The sequence below is a fragment of the Atractosteus spatula genome, chromosome 15 (assembly GCF_055471065.1).
Source record: "Atractosteus spatula isolate fAtrSpa1 chromosome 15, fAtrSpa1.hap1, whole genome shotgun sequence".
NCBI lineage: Eukaryota > Metazoa > Chordata > Actinopteri > Semionotiformes > Lepisosteidae > Atractosteus > Atractosteus spatula.
This window is the reverse complement of record NC_142720.1, coordinates 12,230,502-12,252,068: the sequence shown is the minus strand read 5'-3', so window position 1 is coordinate 12,252,068 and position 21,567 is coordinate 12,230,502. Positions and strand designations below refer to the sequence as shown.

Below are 21,567 nucleotides of genomic sequence, written 5' to 3'. Positions count from 1 at the left end.
GACTGACTTCGCTAATGTTCCTACAACTAGAGAACAGATGACATTCAGAAGTTCAATTTGTAATGTTCACAAAAATATTTTTTTAAAAAAAGGTTTTGTGAAGACTTTTGTCATGGGACACCTACCATCACTTGTCTCATCACATTTCTCCCTGGCACCTGGAAACCACAAAATAAGTGTTCAACAGAAGTAGTCTCTCCTAATTGGCAGTCTCCCTGTTTGTCGTCTTCAAAGGGATTTAAAAAAAAACCAAACGAGTAAGGCATTAGTTTTGTGCCTTCTTGGACAATATTACTATTCCAACCTTAATAAAGAGCCAAGTCCTATCAGTCACCATAACAGAATTATGGGTTAGTTCAGAGGAAAAGCAGCTTGTTTTGTGTTACAAGAAAAGCAGAGAGAACATGTATGCACTTGATGGGAGATCGCCGTTAAAGGTTGCAGTTTAAAAAAAGAATAGGGAAGCAGAAAATGACAATTTTCTATTTTTTTGTGTGCTTGCCCAGGCTAAAACTGATCATTAGGAATTCAAAGTAACCATACAGAGAAAAGGCCAATTAGTGAAAAGGGGCAGCTATATAAAGCCGCACTATAAAAAGCATGCTTGGAGTTAACCTTGCTCTTTTACTGTGCGGTTTGCATCAAGTTAATTTCAGTGTAGAGAGCAGGAGAATAGCACACATTGCTCAGTCAGAGTATAAAGCTGCTTTCCTAAGGAGTGGTGGGACAGAGGGGTATCATGTTCACATTTGTTTCAGATTTCATCCATGTAAACAAAAGGAGCAGGCAGACAATCTGGGGCCTATTTAAATGAGGCCTGAATAGATCTGTCAAGTGTAACTTGACGTCTTTTTTCAAGTCATAATTGAGTCAAAACTAACTTTGATGGGTTCGAATTTGGTTGGATAAACAATTTCATTTAAAAACGTTCCTCATTTATGTTTGATGACATGCTAAGATGCAGGATTTGAAAGTTAAGATTGAGTCTGACACAGAAAGCATGTTTTCAACAACACGGTATCATTTCCACTGAGTTTCTCCCATGTCAAAAAAAAAAATGACATCATTCCATTTGGGGCTGAGAGGATGTTTGGGAGCAATATTACGGAAAGTCTGCTGGCTAGTCCCTCTGATTGTCTGTTTTAACACTTTAGTAAAACACGATGCTGGCTGCAGCGAAAATCCAGTGCACCAACCCACTTCAGTCCGTCCTCAAGAGGCTGCTTTTCCAGTGGGTCCGGGGAACAGATGATGTGATTGTGATAATGTCATATTAGCGCTCCGTAATCTGCGGTCTACACTCAAAACTGACACTGGCACGGAGTTCAGCCAGCAATTAAAACTAGAGCCAGGAAAGGGAGCAGGGTCACTTTCTATATAATCACAGACCAATACAGCACAAAGCTGTGTGCCGTATTCAAGTATTTTTCTGCACCTGAATATTATGACAGGCAGAAAAAGACATACTTTTTCAGTACAGGTGACAATTTACAGGAGTATGCAAAGGTATTGCTGATATTAGCCAGTTCATTTGCTTAATTTATAACCAAATTCTTAGATATTTCACTGCCATCTAATTCTAAAATAAAGACATAAAAGTGTTACTTTTCTACAGTGTTCATCTTTGCTCTCGACCTCGGTTTGCTTCATTTTCTGGCTTCTCCATGGTGTTGAATACATCTCTGTTTGATGGCCAGCCTTCCCTCATTGACCATAACCACACCATGTCTCATTTGGCATCTGAAAAATCAATATTACTCAAACTCTTCCGTTTCCTCACCAGTCACGTCCCACACTTCTGAGTCAATCTGAGTTAACAGACAATGAGATTCCATTTGTAAAAATACAAAAAATAACAAGCATATTCCCGTGTTCCACAAAGTAGACAAAACTCTTGAGGGGGAAAAAATGAGAAAAGAAGAAAATTATGTTTTCTTCTCCCCTTTTAATTTTTTTTTCATACTGCTGCTGACATGTGTCCTGTTCTTCCAAGACCAACTTTCTCACAAATCATATTCCAAATCTCAACATTGAACATGGCTTAAATAATGGCAGCTATCAGTCTTTTCAGTTTCAACATGAGCTCAAATTCAGCACTGAGATTTCACCTGACAGAGCAGAAGACACTTTTTAAATGCTGGGGTGGCTGCACTAACGTTTTTGGGAGATAAGGAGCGATAAGAGAACAAGGCAATACTGGCCGTTTTACACTGTGTGGGAATTTTCTTCCTACCTATCAGAGGATGTGGAGGTTGCTGTTATCTGTGCACAATAACATCCTGATGTGTGTACTGTAATGTTCGCTCCAAAGGAAATCTTACAGAAATAACTGGGCTACGGCAAAGATAAAGAGATAGCAGGGGGCAGTGAGAGGGTAGCAAGTTCAGCTCCACATCTGCAGTTTCCACAACCTTGAGTGGGATAACTTCTAAAGCTGGCAGACATGCTATTTATCTTCATCAGCTGGATGGAGGAAGCTAGGGCCAAGTTATAACAGAGCCCTTTGTCCCCATTGCCATGTTGTAGCTGCGGTCTTTGGCTGGCAGGTTGTAAGTTAACCTACTTGCAATAACTTCATTGAAAACTGTAGTATCCTGTAGGAGGACAAAACTAGCAAAACACTGGCTTCCATCAATCACACAAGACATTTGACGGTGTTCTGCAGTACAGTGGCAGGCAGTTCAAGTTCAGTTCCTTATACATACTTGTACGTACTCTATTGTGATGGATTTGCACAAATATATGCACAATTTTCATATGTATAATTAATAAACCTTGCAGAACAAGGTTCTTAAGAATATTTCTAATTTAGGAGGTTTAACTAAGCAGTAGTATTTTCTTTTTAATGAAAATGAATTGCACTTTCCTCAGCCTACAAAAACAAGATACAAACACCTTGCATACTGAACAAGGCCCACCTGCCACTGATCGTAAGAGCATCATCCCAACACTTCAGTACTAAAGAATGGGAATATCAGTCAGCAAAAGCATTTCGGCTCCTTCAGGTTACATATGATGTCAAGGACAGATAAAGCATGAAGAACGTATAACTACAAAAGGTTATGTTTGGTATATGTTAATACAAATAAAAGCACAGTATTAAAAACATCAGGGGGAAAAAAAGGCTTCCCCCCCAAAAAAGACGAGTGAATCCAGGTCACAGGCATGTTTCTTCTTTTTCTGGAGAGATATTTCAATTAAGCACCAACATGTGCCCTTAACAGCTGCTCTTGCTCTTCTTGCGTGAGCTTTACAGGCACAATCTGGTTTGAAGCTGCCCAACACGTCAGAATAATACACTTTCGGTCACTGCTCTTCCCTTTTTGTAGGCTGCTCCCTGCCTCTTGCTCTCTGTGGTACATTATAATCTCAACACTCTTTCCTGGTAAGATGCTGTGGGAAATAAGAATCTGGAATTCAGGTAAAGAACACCAGGCTACCACTATATATTTATATGAAATACCTACTGAAAAAAAAAGGCCTAACATGACCACCATTAGTCCAGTGCCCATAAACTGCAGCCTTCTGACTATACTGACAGCCCAGTAAGTCAATCTTGCTGTCAACAACAATAGCAAAATAATCAGGTGCTGAGCTCTGTGGACCTTAACATAAGAGTTGAGATCAGGAAATATTTAATGAATGAGATAACAAATCCACAGAGTGAAGCTGAAGAAATCGCACACATAGTATGGGATTTGCACCTAGTGATTAATTACCGGCACAGGTTTAGATATGCAACTGCTAACAAAAGTAGACAAAAGACAGATACAGGAAAGGCTTCTTAATTCTCTGCAGAGAATGCAAAAGCAACGCCTCTTCATCTTGAATATCAGGAATGTTTTTTCTCTTCGTTTCTATTCCTCATTGAGAAAAAAAACTGACCTAATTAGCGAGGGAAACTTTAAATGCTTTCATATGTGGAGCTTGATACTGTTAACAGTCACCAAGCTCCAGTATGAGAAAAGCTTTAGCAACCTGGAGTATTATTTATAGATTACTGTAAACATAATGTGAATCGCATTGATGCCATAACTTTCAAGACCACAGGTATACATGTAATGAAAATAAAACCTAGTCTGGTAAAGATTTTAAATGACATTTAAATCGAAGGCTCTGGAGGGATGAAAATAGTCAAGTTCAATGAGCCTGAGTGGTCATACACTCCTGATGCCATTACCTCACCTGAACATGATTAATACTGTACCTAATCCCCTCCTCTCCCTCGCACACGTCTCTTGCATCCCTGCTCCAGCCCATCTCCACCCCTGCAGAGTGAGGAGTGACCAAGGGGCAGCTGCAGGGCTGTTTTAGCCTCCTTGTCCACTGGCCAGGAGGTGAGCCAAATGTATTGTGAAAGAGCACGCAAACACCTTCCAAATGCTTGGGTGTGGTTATTCCTAGTGAAAAGTTCATTTCAGTCTTCAACAATTAAGGCACATGTGCAAATCTGTAACTCTACCACATTACACAAAGACACACAGACCAAAATGCATATTAATGTTATCTTCGACTACTTCTGTATCTGTGGTTGTAAGAGCTACGTAAGAAGAATTAATTTGCTCGAGAACAAACATGCAGAAACTAGTTACCTCCACACCTATAGACACAAACTGCCACAAGCACTCTGAGCATTGTGGACAAGAACTATAAAAAAGGGAAAAACAATCTCAAATTTCTCTTTACCACCAAAGCAAAGTATTTTGAACTTTTTTCTTTTCATTTTTATTTTACCCTCTTATCTGCCATAATACATTGGAAGCAGACATAACATGTCATATGACACAAATGTAGAATTACGTACTGGCCAGGCCATTGATCCGGTATTTCGATATGATGTGTTGATATTTACACAGTACATTTTTGTAAAGCAAGAGCTACATCAATCATACATATTAGAAACAATAAAAAAAATAGAACTAAAAATGTACATCATACACTTGATATATTTTTTTTGCTTTTTACAGAGGTAAAAATGCTTATTGTAAAAAACAAAACTAATCAATACAACAGGGTTTATTTTATTTTTTTAGTATATAAGGAGATAGTAGATGTTCAGTATGCTTCAGGCACTTTCTTTAAATATTTAAATGTGTGCATTAGCTAAACTGTGCACCAAACAGATGAAGATGCTTTTGGTTAACTTCCTTACCACAGATACAAAAATAAAATTTAATTTTTCTCTAACAATGTCTGATGCCAGTATTGCAAAGCTGACTAGGATGACAATACACATCGGAGACCTTGGGAGAGGGAGACGATGAGAACGTTATATACAAAAATCCATCCACCTGTTTTCGTACTTTTCCATTACAATTTCAACGACCAGAAAGTGAGTACACTGAGAACTTTCAATACCTATTGATTTACACCAGGACAAAGAAACCTTAAGTGCATACCAACGTATGCATGACAAGAAGTTTGGGGCACTTCATAGTGACTTGCACAATATTTATAAAACTTTGTATTAGTGTTGTGCTTCTTACAAAGATAAAACCTTACAGGTTGTCCTACATGTAAGGTCATAGGGTAGTATTAACTTTGAGGCTGGTTTGTGTTTCTATTAAACATATTGCATGCACATATATATATATGCATGTATATATATATGCACACATATATAGTCTATATACAAATTTCAATGTCACCCTTATTGATTAGCTATTCTAGACTAATTTCATCCCTTTCTTTTGTAACCAATATTTAAGCCTTACACCAAAAGCAGCAAAAAGCTACAGAATAGGGTTACAAAATGAGCCAAAGAGCTCAACCTTGCAGCTAAATATCTGTATATAATGTAAAACTGGTACAGTTATGTAAATCAAAGGCTGACAAGTAATTCTCTATGCATGATTTTCGAATGGGCGGGGTGTTCTCTCCTGCTTTAAGACCATTTTAATGGACAATGGGCATTGTTGCATTGGCAATCCCTACAGAAAGCAGAAATAGCAGGAACAGCCCCGCTGACTTTGACAGACCACTGGTAGCTGCATAAGAACTTCAGATTGTACTATGCCATTAGCTATAATTGCTATTTTTAATTTAAAAAATTTGGACATTTATTGAAATATATTACAAAAATACTCTTTTCAAGCTAATTACAAGCTTTGAATATGGGTAAAATAAAACTGTGTTGCTCTCTTGGATATATTGATAAAGGTTAATCAGTGAAGACTCACCACACCAATGGAAGAGCTTCATGTAGCTTGTACCACATATTAAGTTTCCTTTTATGTGGGGGAAAACAGAAGATGTAGTTGTATTTTGAATACATTAAAGACATGTTTTACATTTTAATTATTTTGGGGGGATGTGCAGAAAAATGCATTCAAAATAATTTGGCAAAATGACATGAAAATAATAACCCCTCATAATCACACAACCAAGATTTTGAAACCTTTTTAAGATAATGCTGTTAAACAATGCAAAGGTCACAGTCTTCATTTTCATCACAAAACCGCCTCACACCACCTTAAATGGGTTAATATTTTTAGGTTTGCACAGATCGTGTTTCCGAACATGGGCTCAATTTTTTTAATTAAAAAAAAAATCTTAGTGTTTTAGTTTTTTTCATTATAACAATAAAGCACCTTTAATACTACAAGTGATGATTAACCTTTACTCCAGCTGCTCACATTTTCATATTCATGAGTGTGCTTATGTTATGGGACAATATTATTTTCCCCCATTCCCTATGGCTGGCATTTCAGTTCAAAGGAAAAAAAGCCTGTTGATTTCTTTGGACATTAAACATCACAACTTAAAACACCTAATACTTACTCTCAAAACAATAAAAGGTTAGCCTGCTTAGGATCAATTATTAAAGATGTTCTGCGAATTACAAATGGTGGACGTCTATATTTAAGCTGCTTAGGTTGGAATTTCGGCTTCAATTTAGTAACGGATACTATGCTGTGACACACCACTACCATTCCATTTCACCTTCCTAACAAGCGCACACGGCGAATGCACATGCACACACAGAAATGCACGCACACACTCCACGTCTCGGGTGAATCGGGTGGGTTTTGTTTTAGGGAGGGGATATACGCCAGTTAACTGCCAATGCCGTTGCTCGCAAAAGGAAAAATGAGGGATCTTCACTTGGCAAGCTAGAGCGAAAGAACCAAACTAAAACTCTGCTCACATCAACCACACGCAACATAAAAAATTCAAGTTCTTAAAACAAATCAGTGTAAAAATATAAAGTACCTGTTACATATAAATGAGTAATCATTGGTTAGTCCTTTATAATGCATGACTTGTGATGCTAGAGGCCCAAACAGACGGAGGTTTCCATTTGCCAGAGGCTGGAGAAAAGTCCACTTGGAGGGGAAACAAATTCTTCAAGCCACCGTGTGCCTTTTATATGCCCCCCCCCCCATCTGGAAATTCAGAAGAAAGAAAACACAGAGCTTATCACCCCACTGCTTTATGCTTCCCGCCACAACATCGGCACGCCATCCCGCACTGGTAGCACGCCCGCAGTGGCAGGTAACAGCACATACACGGTGCCAGGAAGGACAGCGCCACCAGGGCCAGCCAGCGCAGACAGAACCTGTCGTCGCTGGTGTCGCAGGAGCACGGGTCCGAGTAGTCCCCCTCGGGGTCAGACATGCAGTGGTAAAGCATGCTGTCTGCGCACCACATGAAGCTGACCCTGTGGATGCAGGTTCGAATAGGGTCAGGGGCGTCCTGGCACTGGCCCCTCCCGTTCTCCTCGTGGTTGAACATGTCCCTGCAGTACACGCACCTTGACCTCTCGCCATCCTCCTTCCGCCTCCTGGCCTTGGACTTGAAAGATCGGGGCTGAGCGTTCACCACCCCACCACCCCCGCTGCCCTTCAGCTCCTTGTGGCCAAAGTCAGAGTTGGGGACGTAGGGGTAGTTGTAATCGTGCTTTGAGGCGTCGCTTTTGGCAAAATGTACGTAGGAGTCGACTTCCTCAGGGTCAATGAACTTCTCCCGCACGGCCGCATGCCTGTAGTCCTCATAGCCCGTCAGCCAGGTCTTCTCCCGAGGATTGATCCGGACAATCTCCTCGTCATCGTCTTGGAAACTGACGTGACGGGGCAGCTTGGGCACGGACTAGCAAGAGGAAGAAAATCGGTTAATTGACAGAAAACATCTCAGCACTGTGAATGTAAATGGTTTCTAAGGGTAACCAATGTTGCTGAAACTTAAGTCCTAGTCAACAGGAAGGCAACAAACTTGTAAACGTACAATTCTGTACATTCTTTTTTAATTGTGCAGGTACCACTGAGCAAGAAACAAAACAAGAAGCTGAAGTACATAAATTCTGTGGTTCCTTTTTGGGTTTTAAAGAAATGCCTGTGCTTTTCAAGTTAATTTTACTGTGAACAGACCAGTCCCTTCCTTTTAAAAAAAGAGCATGTCATTGTACCAGAACTCCCCACAGATCAAAGGGAAGACCCCACAGCTTGATGAACGCATACAAAGAGCCCGAGTCTATACACAAGAAATCAGAACACAACTGACAGCAGATTGAAACATTCAGTAAACATCCTGGTGTACAATGGCAGGCCCCCCTGCTTGTGGGACTGACGAGACTGACCTGATCCAGAAGGTAGTGATCTGGGGGGCTGTAATGGTCGTGCAAGTGGCCCAGGATACAGCGATGTCTGCGGGTTTCACAGAAGTTAGGGGAGGCTAGCGCCTGCATAGAGTGATCCTTCTTTTGGGAAGAGTTTGAAGAACTATCTGTAGCGTTCTTCATTGATGGGACGAAACAAAATGCACATCATTACAATATTATAACAAAATCATAATTCAGCTTCAAGTTATCTAACAAGAGTCCTCTGCAATTTCTAAATGCTGAGATTTGGAAAAGCAAAAAATGTCTTATCTTGCATTGCATAATAACCAGCCAGAATGACTGTCTCTTTGGATGAAACTACAAGTTGTACATCTAACGGAACCTAATCTGATTGGATTTTAAAATACATGAAGTCATACTAAGGGAACATGAGTGGTAATCTGTGCATGTGTTTTTGTGGATGGAAAGAACCTGAGGGGATGTGGCCACAAAAAAAAGAGGGTCAAAGAAATCATATTAAAATACACTCAAATCTGTTACGGCAGCCCTTGACAGACAATCCTAAATCTATTAACAGGATAATGTTCGCTCACACAATATTCCAAACCTCACATTGTCCTATCAAAAGAGATCCTCTACATTAGGAATGGTTTGCACCATTATTAAATAAATTAGCTCTGAATTAATTACCGGTCATTTGCTGTATTTATCTCATCCATAATTTATACTTAAAGACTAAAGAATTGAAATACTACATATCTGGTAGGGTGAGTGGGGTGAATTCGGCATTCTGTAACTTACAAAACCTTAACCGTGGCTGTTATTCTGTTATGAATTTATTGAAATCAGTAAGCTACATCACCAGCAGGGCAGCCATTGATTAAGATCTCGTTGTGCACCAAGATGAAATCTGCTGACATTATTTATGAAAAGCCTGTGAACCAGAGCTGTAACTCTTTGGTGAAACAAGGTCTCACTCTCATACCTCACTGTGGACAAAACTTTTTCAATCCACTATAATATATATGTGAATGCAGTTGGCACTCTTCCCACTGGATCAGAAATTCTAGTCCAATAAACCAGTATGTGACTTGGGACATTGTGCTTTAAGAGGTGCTGTCCTTTTGATTATACTTTAAAAATGTCCTGACTACACTTAGTCATTAACAATCCTAATACACCCATTGTAAGTTGTGTAAACGTTTTAAAACAAAACTGCATCTGCAAAGTCTGACCTCAAATACATTGTTGTTCCTCCCTCAAACAAGGCCTACTTCATCTAATACTGGTATTACATGGCCAAATAAATAATGAAGTCTCTCTCTTTCATTAGAATAGGCAACAAAAGTCCTGTCCTTCAATAACTGCAAGCAATATGTTCCGGAAACAAAGATAGTTTTGATGTGTAGTGGCGCCAGCCTAGTTGGCAGTGCCAGTCTTTCTGTGCCAGGTGGAAGTGAGACTTCGGGCATTGAAGTGGTGTTATTGAAGTCAAGGGTGAAATGAAGCAAGAACTGCCAGTCTCTTATCTCCCTCTGGGTCTCCTTTCCAATGATGGGTTTATTTCGAACACAGCTGCGTCATTTAAGGCACTCTACCTACACTGGAAAATAAACCTCTTTTGTCTGGTCTTTCTCGGGCAAGCCACATTGTCCCTCCCCACCAAACACAAAAAAAAACAAAACACGTGCACTACTCTGAATTCAGCCGTGAGTTGAGGAAAAATAAAATAGGTTGAAACCTTAACTAACCCTCCTGCCCCCTCCACACATACTTCTCATTTACACTTAACACCACCAGTTCAAGTGCCATGAGTATTCAGGAAACTTCGACTAAAGCCAGAGCACTGCAGTTATTTATACTATAAGAAAAACAGCCCTGTTTTAGTTGGGGTATGAAGACCTTCCCTGCAATGCAATTAACACCTTCATTACTGTGCTCGAGTCCTGGAGTAGTAGTACACAGCTGGTCAGAAAGGGTTGGCAGACCAGTTCGCTACACCTAATGTTTTTAAGGTGGCTTTCTACCTTAATTTTTTAATGCTCTGTTACAACACACAGCTGCCCTAATCTGTCCCTGCATGTTACGGCCTTGGTACAATACAGTTTAGCTTCTATAAAACACTACAGTATATGGTCCCCAGCACCAGTACCAGGCAACTTTGATCTGCTCATCACACATTAAACAAAATAAAGTTCAAAGTAGAGCTGCAGACCATAGTGTCCTGTAACTAAGGAGTTAAAGAGCACTGTTCTCAGGCTGCAGAAGCATCTAATCCTAGACATGGAGGGCCATAGGTCAGCAGGTTTTATAGTCTCTTTAAATCTTAGGACCAGGGAAGCTGTGAAAATGGTCCAGTTTAAACAATAATTGGTAGAATTGTTTATGAACTGGGTAGAACTAGGAAATTAAGAGAAAAGTTAGAATAAAAACCTTCAGACAAAGTGACCATCCAGGGGTGGGTCTGGACAAATTAGTCTCAAAATAGGCAACCTTTAACGTTGTTCAAAGCCTTCATACGGAATACGATGAAAGTCCAAAACGTCCACTGAAGTTCATGCATCCCAAGACCTGTCACTTGGTTATATATGCTTATAAAATGTCAAAAAGTAAAATATCAAAATTTATTCTTTCAGTACATGTCTGGAGCTGCCATGAGTTTTGAAAGTGTCATAAACACAAGCAACCCGGGATGTACTGCCCAGAAGGTTTTGATACTCTTTTTTTACATGTGCCTATGAAGACTTTAGAACAGAGAGCCAAAAATAATACAGGCCTCCCTCCCAGCATTGCCAAAAGCTTAAGCCAACATGATTTAAAAATATGTTGAGAAGGATAACCGGGTCCGTCTGCTAAAGATAATTAAAAGCACAGACCCTTTCAAATGTTTACACTGAAAGCAGTATAAAATAATAGATCTGAGGTTTAATAATAGGCGATTGTAACAGGAAAGAAAAATTGAAATTCTTTGGAATTTTTCAGAGTAGAGATAAGTGCGACTTCAAAGGGGTTTTGCTGTAACACTTATTTGAAGATGACTTTTTGTAGTATTGGGTTCTTGCTAAACTACATGAATTGTAAACATTTTCAAAGTGAGATATGGCCAACGAAAAGTGTTGATGGGTCATTTCAGGACTCAAATATTTTTGCAACTGCACAAAATGCCCTGTATCAGCATAATTGCACTACACCGTACATCCTATAGTGTTGGAGGAAAGCAATTACATGTTTTGTAATTAACAAAAAAAACTGTGTTGTTTTGTTTTCTTTCAAACAGAACCATTACCCGATGAGTGCACATTTCAGCTTAATAATAATAATAATAATAATTCCTTACACTTACATAGCGCTTTTCTGGACACTCCAGACAAAGCGTTTTCCAGGTAATGGGGACTTCCCCTCCACCACCACCGATGTGCAGCCCCACCTGGATGATCTGACTGCAAACCTAGTCCACCAGAACGCTCACCACACATCAGCTATCAGTGGGGAGGAGAACAGAGTGATGAAGCCAATTCAGAGATGGGGATTATTAGGAGGCCATGATTGGTAAAGGCCAATGGGAAATTTGGCCAGGACATCAGGGTAATACCACTACTCTTCAGGAAATGCCCTGGGATTTTTAATGACTACAGAGAGTCAGGACCTCGGTTTTACGAAGGACGGCACCCTTTTGTGTGGAGCATTAGGATCCACACAGACAGCTAGGTGAGCACCCCCTACTGGCCCCACTAATACTTCTTCCAGCAGCAACCTTAGCTTTCCCAGGAGGTCTCCCATCCAGGTACTGACCAGGCTCACATCTGCTGAGCTTCAGTGGTTTGGCAGTTGTAAGATGCAGGATGATATGGCTGCTAATCTTGGAATTAACCAGGCATGGAATATAGAATGTGAATGCTGTCAGGTTGTCTATATACACCAAAACAGATGCTTCCACTGCAGAACTTGGATTTATGCAACCATTTATGCATTTGTATAATATTAAATACGAACACAAGAAAAGTGACAAATGAGGAGGCCATTCATCCCCATCTACCCAGTGACTTCAAAAAATTATTAAACTAAACAAATAAAACATAATTAAAACTTATGAAACTTAAGTAAAAATAATTTATCTGTGCCACTAATTAAGGCTTCATACCATAATAATTGAAGATCAGTGTACTGGTTTGAAATGTCTGACATTTAGTCATGGAAGAGAAAATGAAGAAGGCTGTCGTACGTTTACAAAGCACGTCAAATTATATCATCTCACTCACTTTAAAACAAAGCTGTGCTGATAAAACGAACCTGTCAGACAGAACACGACAAAGAATTCCAGAAAAAAATTCCCTGAGCGTAATCTGGAGAAGGTACACGGACAGTGGGATAATTAATGTCAAAAACGAATTGTCTGATGTGTTTGTGACTTTGGCACGAAAATTGGAACTCTGTAATTGATGCAACTGTAAGTTAACAAAGAAGGTGGCATTTGATGTTGTCAAATTTGCCAAAATAGCAATTACATACAAAGAACAGAACCCTGTAGGTCCTAAACAGAAAAACAGGCCCTAAAAGGGGTAATTAAAGAGCACATTTCTACAGTGTGGACTTGCCGTAACTGTCATCTGGGGGTTTGTTTTCTGGTATGAGTTACTCCTCCCTGCTTTGACAGGGCTCTGAAGAAACGTTCCAAAACCTTGATTTGAAAAAATGTGGAAGCACTGCATCACCAGAGGGAATAAATAAATATTAAGAAATAAAAGCAATATTAACAACCGTGTAATTCATGAAAGTACAACTGCGCTTTTACAAAAAAGTACACTCAGCTATGTAAACATTTCAGCAGCAATAGATTAATGTCAATCCTGTTCCCAAGATTGAATATCCTGTGGAAATTACAAGCTAACTCTTCTAAAGCAGGAGTTTAAAAAAGAAAAAAAAAAGTTGTCTGCCCTTGGGCTCTGATTAAACTCCTTCCTGTCACCAATAAGACAGATGGTCTGAACCAGCCAGGGGAGGTGGGGAACTGGGAGTTTTGAAAAGCAAGGGTGCACAAAAACCAGGCATGGCTCTCTTCAGGGCTGTTGATTTCAGATCCCACTTCCTCCCAGCATGTTCCTCAGGCCTTGCTCTGCGCGTGGTGTTATTCTCCGCAAGGCAATTCCCTGATCCTTTTTCAGTGCTAACAGGAAGTTGTCAATCATCTCCCTGTCACCCGGCCAACGCTGCCTCTTTCTTGAACAACATAATGTTTACAAGCTGAGCCGGGCCTGTTCTGCATGCAGCCGCCAAGAGCTCAGAACACAAAAACCATTCGAGAGGCAGAAAACAGCCCCTGCTTTGTGGAGAGGTTTTTTTGTTTTCCTCGAAGGCCTAAATGCGAAAGGGTGATTTTCTATAGGCCGCTGCACATCGAAGACTCCAAGATATTCGACAAAGTAGAATTACCTGTCTGAACCACTTAGGTTCTACCCATACAACTGTGCAACACTATTAAAATCCAGGGCTTTCATGTTTTGTATGTTTTGTTTTTTAACTATTTTATTTTTATTTATACCCCAATTCCCTGGGGAAGGAGAAAAACCAATTACAGAAGAATACTGGCCACAGACATCTTCCAGAGATACATGACCTATTACACTGCTGTAGGAGAAAAGTGGGGGAGAAAACTGCTTAGAGAAGGAACATGAAACATCACGTCATCTGAGCGACGCCATCAATAACGTGTCCCAGGCCGCAAATGCCGTGAAAGGCTGAGTGCAGCCGAGCTGTGAACCTTCCCAGAACCAAAATATCATCTAAATATCTGAACCAAAAACAGAAGAAGAAACAGTTGGCTCTATCCAACTCCACAGAAGTCGTCTCAGCTGCTAAGAAAACCCACTTGCAGAGCACTGGCAGAGTAAGTTCTGTGCTTTTTAAGCAGGAGTGTACAAGGCACGCAAACAAACTTGCCTACAAGCAGTGGTGCAGAATACGTCGATGTTAAAATGAATAGCGTGTGCGTACAAAGAAAGGTGGGGGCACCTTCCGCGGCAATGAGGTTTATTTTTGGAAATCATGAAACCCAACTAACCTCACGTATTACTACCTATCAGGAGTGGCTACTAGCTGGAGGGAAGCCTGCAGTAAAATAAACACAATTATCATTGTCAGTATAAAAGCCTTTGCAGCACTGTTATGCTGCATTTCTGCTGCTGGGCTGAGACAGAACTGCTAAAGTGCCGATGACTCATGTAAAGATCTCGACTGTGGAAATAAGGGCTATTCAAAATATGTGACATAACACTGCTGTTAGAGCTGTACCAGCATTTTGATGGTAACTTTTAAGGAGGAACAGATTTATCGTCATTTTCAGCACTTTTTACATTTGCTTGCGTGATAAACCTTATATGTGGTTTCATATTGTTCAGTATTCTACTGAACAGTGCCAGAATTAGGATGCAACAAAACTGAACTATTCACAACAATAAAATACTTGCATTCTTGGAATTAAAGAGGTTCTATTTCCATAGTGTGAGGAAACAGATGTGGAGTATTTGCACATTTTAGTTAACAAAAAAACATCTAATCTCAATAAAGTGTAAATTGAAGGGACAGAACACTGTCTCTATCCTAGATGGACATTAAGAGTTATGTGGGTCAAAGAAATCAAACTATTATATATTCTACCTTTTCTATTTTTTTCTTTAAAACAAGAATAAAAACTGGCATTACAATAATTACAAGCAACCCATAATGCATCACTAACATTTTATAGCAAAAGTAATGAGTGTAATAAACATATAGGAAGTGCTATAATTATAATGTGGAATACCCAGACAGAAAACCAAGATTTACATATTGAAATATTCAGACTTTTTTTGCTAAGCAGTGTGGGAGAACAGGTTCAACCTGAAAATAAGTAAGATGTTCAACATTCGAGTCATATTTCACATGCAAGGATAGAGTAACGCAAACATTTTAGCTTTTAGATGTTAATGAAAATGCCATTTTAAATTGTTTAAAAAAAACTAACTTTCAACAACTAGTCAACTGAGACCACCACAGATTGTCAGTGTCCCTCAACAACTGAACTTAAATACTCGCAAGGGTTAAGTATGGGTTATGTTATCTGGGACAGTTCAGAAGTAATGTACCTCCCTGCCTCAGAAGCTGTAAATCCAGAACAGCATTACTGCTGTCTGCAGTGACTTGACTTGTGCGGGGAATTTCAGGAAAGGTCACTTCCATGGCTTCAGAAGACCCACTTTTCCAGCCAGCAATGATAGGCATGAAAACCACTACCCCACTGCCTCTGCATAACGTAACTTCCATCCAACACAGGATTATACAAGATGAAGCACAAATTTAAAAGCAATAAGGTCTTCAAAATTCATTTATCTAGGTTCAAACACGAGGCTGTACCATATACACCTCTTTTGTTCACACTGCCCTAAAACTGGGATGCAGCTCAGTTTCTGTGACATTCGCACACGAAGCATTCTCCTCCTAAAGAATTATATAAAACTTTGAAAACAAGACAACCATAATCTATTGTCTTTCCAAGATTCTAGCAGTTTGATCGTAATAGTTATCTAAAATGAATGTAGAGAACCTGGTCATTCTAGTGAGACAACTACCAATATCCCAGGCAACATAACATATCACCACAGAAATCCTGTATAGAATTACTGTTTTGTCCATCTTCCTGTAAGAGGCTGTAGGGTTACACAAAGTATCCAAACTACAGTGTGTTAAGAAAAAGTACACCTTTAATAACAATTCCTGCAAGTCTTAAAGAAAACGACAGTTGTCAAGAATATGAAAGTGGATTCCTCTTGTACTAAACCAATCAATGCTACGCCAAGTGTCACCGAGTCCCTGACAGACCTGATGACACAGATGCGTACTTATGGAGCAACACAAAGCCATGACAGCCTGAAACGGCTGCACATTCTTACACCGAGTGCCGTCTTCTCAATACTTTCTGGTTGTGCCACGAGAGGTGACCAGCTCTGTCTGAGCTTATGTGACTCCTCTAAAGATTGTTTGTCAAGAGTAAACCATTAGCTCTATGGGCAGGCTTCCCTTTTTCCCTATGCACCAATAAATCACTCTGGCAGGCAGCTGGGAAACAGCTGCTAATGATAGCTTTACTGTGGAGTACAGGAAATCACCTTTTAACCCAGCCTGCTGTTGTTCATCTCCTATGACTGTGACAAAAGAACGGAAACAAATGAAATGCCAAGTGTCGGGAGAGTCTGGTCAAAACACTACAGGAAACCTGGCTGGCCTCTTATCACACTGACAATCTCAAGAAAACAAAGGAACATCTCTTCCAACTAGACTCTGAACAAAAATAACAACAAAAGCTTCTGCATTTCTGGCAAACTTCACACGCACGTCAAAATACTTTAAATGAAAAATAAACAGAAAAATAGAACTGTTAAAAAAACAACAAAGCTGTGAGGAAACATTCAAATAAAGTAAAAATATTCAGGGGAAACTGTGGCTTAAAGCAGGATAAGCGGTTCGTTCAGAGACAGGAGACCAACTGCACATATGAGGAGTTTACCAGTAGTGATTCACTAAGGATGTCCTGAACTGAAAAGGCTGAGCTCTGCATTAGTGTTGAAACTTACTGTGAACACATCATCATCTCCAACCTCAGTCTCATTTTGGATTGTCGAAGAGGAGGTTGTGGATCCTAAGAAGAAAATGGAAGAAAACAATTCAATATTTAGAGCTATCACAGGTTTTGGTAGTTAAATTGCTGAATGAATTGTTGCTACTGAAGGCAGAATTAGTATGCAATTCATCTGCTTCTTCCAGCTCTGTCCTTTCAGTTACACTGGCTTGTCTCACTACAAAAAGCATGAAAAATATTGACAAACAGTAGCTTGCTCTAATGAAAAAAAAACATGCATGGAATTCCATGACAGCTGAGCAAAGCTATAGTCTTGCTTGGACCATATAAAATACAACACCACAGACAATAAACAAGACAACTATGATCAAACCCACTATTACAGTACCTTACCATTACAGAGGTATGATTTCATTCAAAAAGTTATTCTACACACAAAAGCAAACATATAGCAGTATTATGAGTGTACAACAGAACTTAAGTCCTACCCTGATATGGACATGGTATGGGTAAATGTTTTAGGTAGACTGAACATGTATTACTACCTCTATTCTAAATGTGTTGCTATCCAGTACAGTCAAGAAAGAAAAAGGTCTGAAGAAAGTCTATGAAAAACAGTTTGTTATTCACTCAGGGAAATGGCCTCCAGTTTGAAGCCTTGTGTTTCTACTTACAAGTGTCTTGAAGGCATAAATCATGGTTATGTTGCGATTGGCTCAAAAGGCGAAATGAAGAACAGAACAGCTACGGGATTTGGCTTTAAACCCACGTAAATGGGTCAAAGAAAGAAACAGCAATGGAATTAAATCCACTAATGATTTTCTGGTAATGGAATACATACTCACACATACAAGATGATGTGCTGGTTAAATCAGAAACAGACAAAAAAGGGCCTCAATGTAACTGAAAAGAAAGTGTATGAAGCCGTAATGATCCTCCACAATCAAAGAAGTAAAAAAACCCCACTGATTTCTGGTATAAAATTGTTTTAATGTATGTCACTCTGAGAAGAACAGAACGAGCGATGCGAAAAGGTGAAAGGTTAATTGCACACGGCTCCGAATGGTCGGAAAATTGCATCTTGCTGTCTACACCATTTAGCCCCCATACTGAACATGTGAGATCTAGGTTTCTTCTAAGAAAAAGAGACATTGCTCAGGAGGTGGTAACTGAGGTGTACAGAGTTTTAGTTTAATCCACAAAGAAATTGTAAATGTAAATTTATTGTCATAAGGAAGGTAAGATGCAGCATCCCTGTAATGCCTTCTATGGGTTTGATTGACACGTTAGAAAAAAGGTACAAATGACAACAAAAGCCCTAAAAATACCCCGATAGCTTCAACTATGGCAATGAATGAAAATTTAAGTTTTAATTTAAGTCATCAAATCATGTCAAAATAAATTAATCTGCATAACTAAAAGAATTAACAAAGGATGTTTACAAAAAAGAATGGGATTATTAGCTATACTAAAACTATTGACAGGTGTGAAAAGAAGTGTTAGCTTTCAAAAGGATAAGTAAATGTGCTATATAAAAAACAGACATGGTCAAAAGGGTCTATTACAGTAGTAAGTGCAGGAAGTGACAAGACGCAACATTGAATGAAGCTAAAACCGAACTCTGTTAAGAGCTGTAGAAGTGAAGTTATAACATTTTGTAAACTCTGTAATCAAATTTTCAGCATTTCCCTTCTAGATGAGATTTCACTGAATCCCCCAAAGACTGAAACAAAACCAGGATATATTTGACAATGTCAGAACCCTAGTGTTTTTATTCAATAAGAGACCTGAGGAGCTCTCTCAAGCAAAATACCTTCAGTCAGGTCTTCGATGGCTTTCCGGACGCCTCTGTCAAATGCTCGAGCATCCGCGGGACTTTGAAAAGTCAGCCCACATTTTTTGTTGTCGACTTTCCAGTGGTGAAACGTCGGAGTTGCCTTGGTGTAGATCAGATCTTTCTTCAAGAAACACTCAAGAATTACCTGAAAGAAAACAGAGGAAGATGAGGTTCCTTCCACCCCAAAAAAACTTCCAAAAACATGCAAGTACCAACAAAAATTGCATTTAAATTATCCAAAAAGCCTGAACAACCTATTTTTTTCTGCCCTTTTTGTCAAAACACTTTCAGGCTTAATGGGCTAGATTATCTTTTGAGAACGGACTTCTAATAGAGCAAAGTAATATTTAATGATTTTGTTTCAAGGAAATACTCCATCACTATGTATGAAATAATGTTCTTATTTTGACAGTCTTCACCAGACTGAAGCTCTTGGGGAATGGTGCTAAGCACTTCAGAAAAAAATCCACAGATTTTTTTCTTCCTTTCCTAAGTCCCCTTGTTTTAGGGGACAACGTGAATAATTTCAGTGAAGTGCTACCCAACAAAGACATTCCCTGACAGGATGAGTGTTCACAATATCCAGGTTAAAATTAACACAATGTATTGTGTGCTAATTAATGGAACAATTTCCTTAGGAAATTAAAAACAAAACTTCAAGATAAAACAGGACTTAGATACATTTTGCGGGGTTCCATGGCAGCTTTTTTGAAGATTAATGAGCCTTCTTCGATTATAGTATAATTGAGAAACTGAAGTGCTGTTGATTTGAGTTCAGCACTGTACCTCTCACTGACCTTGGAAAATGATCTACATAAGATAAGAAGGGTTACAGAAAAGAGAAGGCCATTTGGTTCACCTAGCTCATTTGATAGTAGCTAATTGATCCAAGGATCTCATCCAGCCATTTCTTGAAAGAAGCCATGATATTGGCTTCAGCAACACGGCTGATAGGTTGCTCCATACTCTCACAACCCTTTGCAAGAAGTGCCTCTGTTTCAAAAGCATTTCCATGTAGTTTCCTTTTCTTTGGTCCTGTATATTGTACAGTGTCTGGGACACCAGGGACAGACAAATTCCCAAACAGTCAGCCAGAAAGAAACTGGTAATCTCTCAGTTGTGGGATTCATCCTGCATACCAGGTGGCGTCTTTTAAAGATGAGTCATGCTGTGTTCTGTTTTACAAACGGTGGTACCCCAGTGTCTGTTAGAAAATCTTCAAAGTCTTTGTGACCAGCTGTCTTTATGGTGAGAAGATTGGTCTTTGATATAAGCCTACTGAAGGCAAAGGGTGTTTTTTTTTTTATTTTGAGACAGGCACGTCTGAAATGGAAGACATGGCCATCAGTACCTGCTTGTCTTTAAGGCGCTCGCCGTGAATAAGGAAGTCGCTCTTCCCGCCCAGCTCCGAGTGAATAACCTTACAGACGCCAACTCTGCTCAGACCACCACCTTCCTGTGCAAGCCATCCTCCGCTAGAGTCATCTCGGGTCATAACCACTGCTTTGACACGCACAATGTAGCTGTCACTGTGCAGGAAAGAGAAAGAGGGTTCGGTCAGTTTCAATCAAAACAGTCTTTGAATAAAGAAAAGGTAGAAAGAAATAGATTTTAAGTCCCTTTTTTCAAGTTACAAAATCAACTACAAAATCCTGCAATGACAAAAACAACCCCATGCTCTTTTGTTTCAATGTAGTTTTTAGCCAAGAAATAATTTTGCGTGGCGTTTGACAAACTTTGCTCCCCCATAAGTGAACAGTTTTAATTTGAAACCCTAGTAACACCCCGCACCAAGCAATGACTCGAAACAAAACTGTAAAGGGACTATGAGGAGTGGAAATCCCCACTGTAGCACACAAATGCGGTAATAGCAGACTTGACTTTACTAAGCATTGAGCACCGTGACTGAGTAGCACACATGCCATCACCACACCCTCTGAGCAAAGGTATTTGGGCGTGTGCTTCAACATAAGCACCCCTCATGTTTTTTTTTTCTTCCAAGAATTAATCATAAGAAAAATGTCACAAAAGCACACAGGTCAAACACTGCTGCAGTTTTCTTTTGAACTTGCTTCATTTCATTGCTGGGACGCTTAATTGCCAACTGCACTGCCTGCTAAGCAGGAAGCCAGCCATATATGGTTACTTCACTTTACCTTTTAAATAATTAACCAGGGAGGTGCTCGGAGCACAATGCATCTTAGGACAACGGAGACTGACACAAAATCGATATGTAGAGAGTCACAGGGGATAGCGATTTCAATGATCAAGCTTCACAAGCCACTAGTACAACCCTTTTTTATTCTTCAAAGTCACCTAAGAGGCTTTTGCTACAGAATATTTATCATTTCTTGCTACAATAAATTGTTCATGTTTTTGGAAGTGCCCCAAGGCTTAAGTAGCAGAAATGGAGGGGAAATTTTCTAAAACAAAGGAGGATGTAAAGCCCTGTTAAGTCCTAATTTTATTTTATGCTGCTTGGTAAGGACAACACAGTTCAGACATCGAAGTCCCATAAACATGACAGAGATGCATTGTGCACTTCATTGAGTCCACTGGCTA

The 21,567-nt window shown here is 39.6% G+C and overlaps 1 protein-coding gene across 1 annotated transcript in view; it reads right to left on the bottom strand.

Annotated features, from left to right (window-relative positions):
• Positions 1–4,699: 4,699 nt before the first annotated feature.
• The window catches only part of spred2b (sprouty related EVH1 domain containing 2b), a 43,526-nt gene continuing 26,658 nt past the window's right edge, over positions 4,700–21,567 (bottom strand). Inside the window, exons 2-6 of the mRNA XM_088934089.1 lie at positions 20,357–20,534; positions 18,982–19,150; positions 17,164–17,228; positions 8,576–8,731; positions 4,700–8,088 (exon numbers count right to left, since the gene is read on the bottom strand). Coding sequence (XP_088790215.1) covers positions 7,420–8,088; positions 8,576–8,731; positions 17,164–17,228; positions 18,982–19,150; positions 20,357–20,534 — 1,237 coding nt within the window. The 3' untranslated portion in view covers positions 4,700–7,419. The remainder of the gene's footprint in view (positions 8,089–8,575; positions 8,732–17,163; positions 17,229–18,981; positions 19,151–20,356; positions 20,535–21,567) is intronic.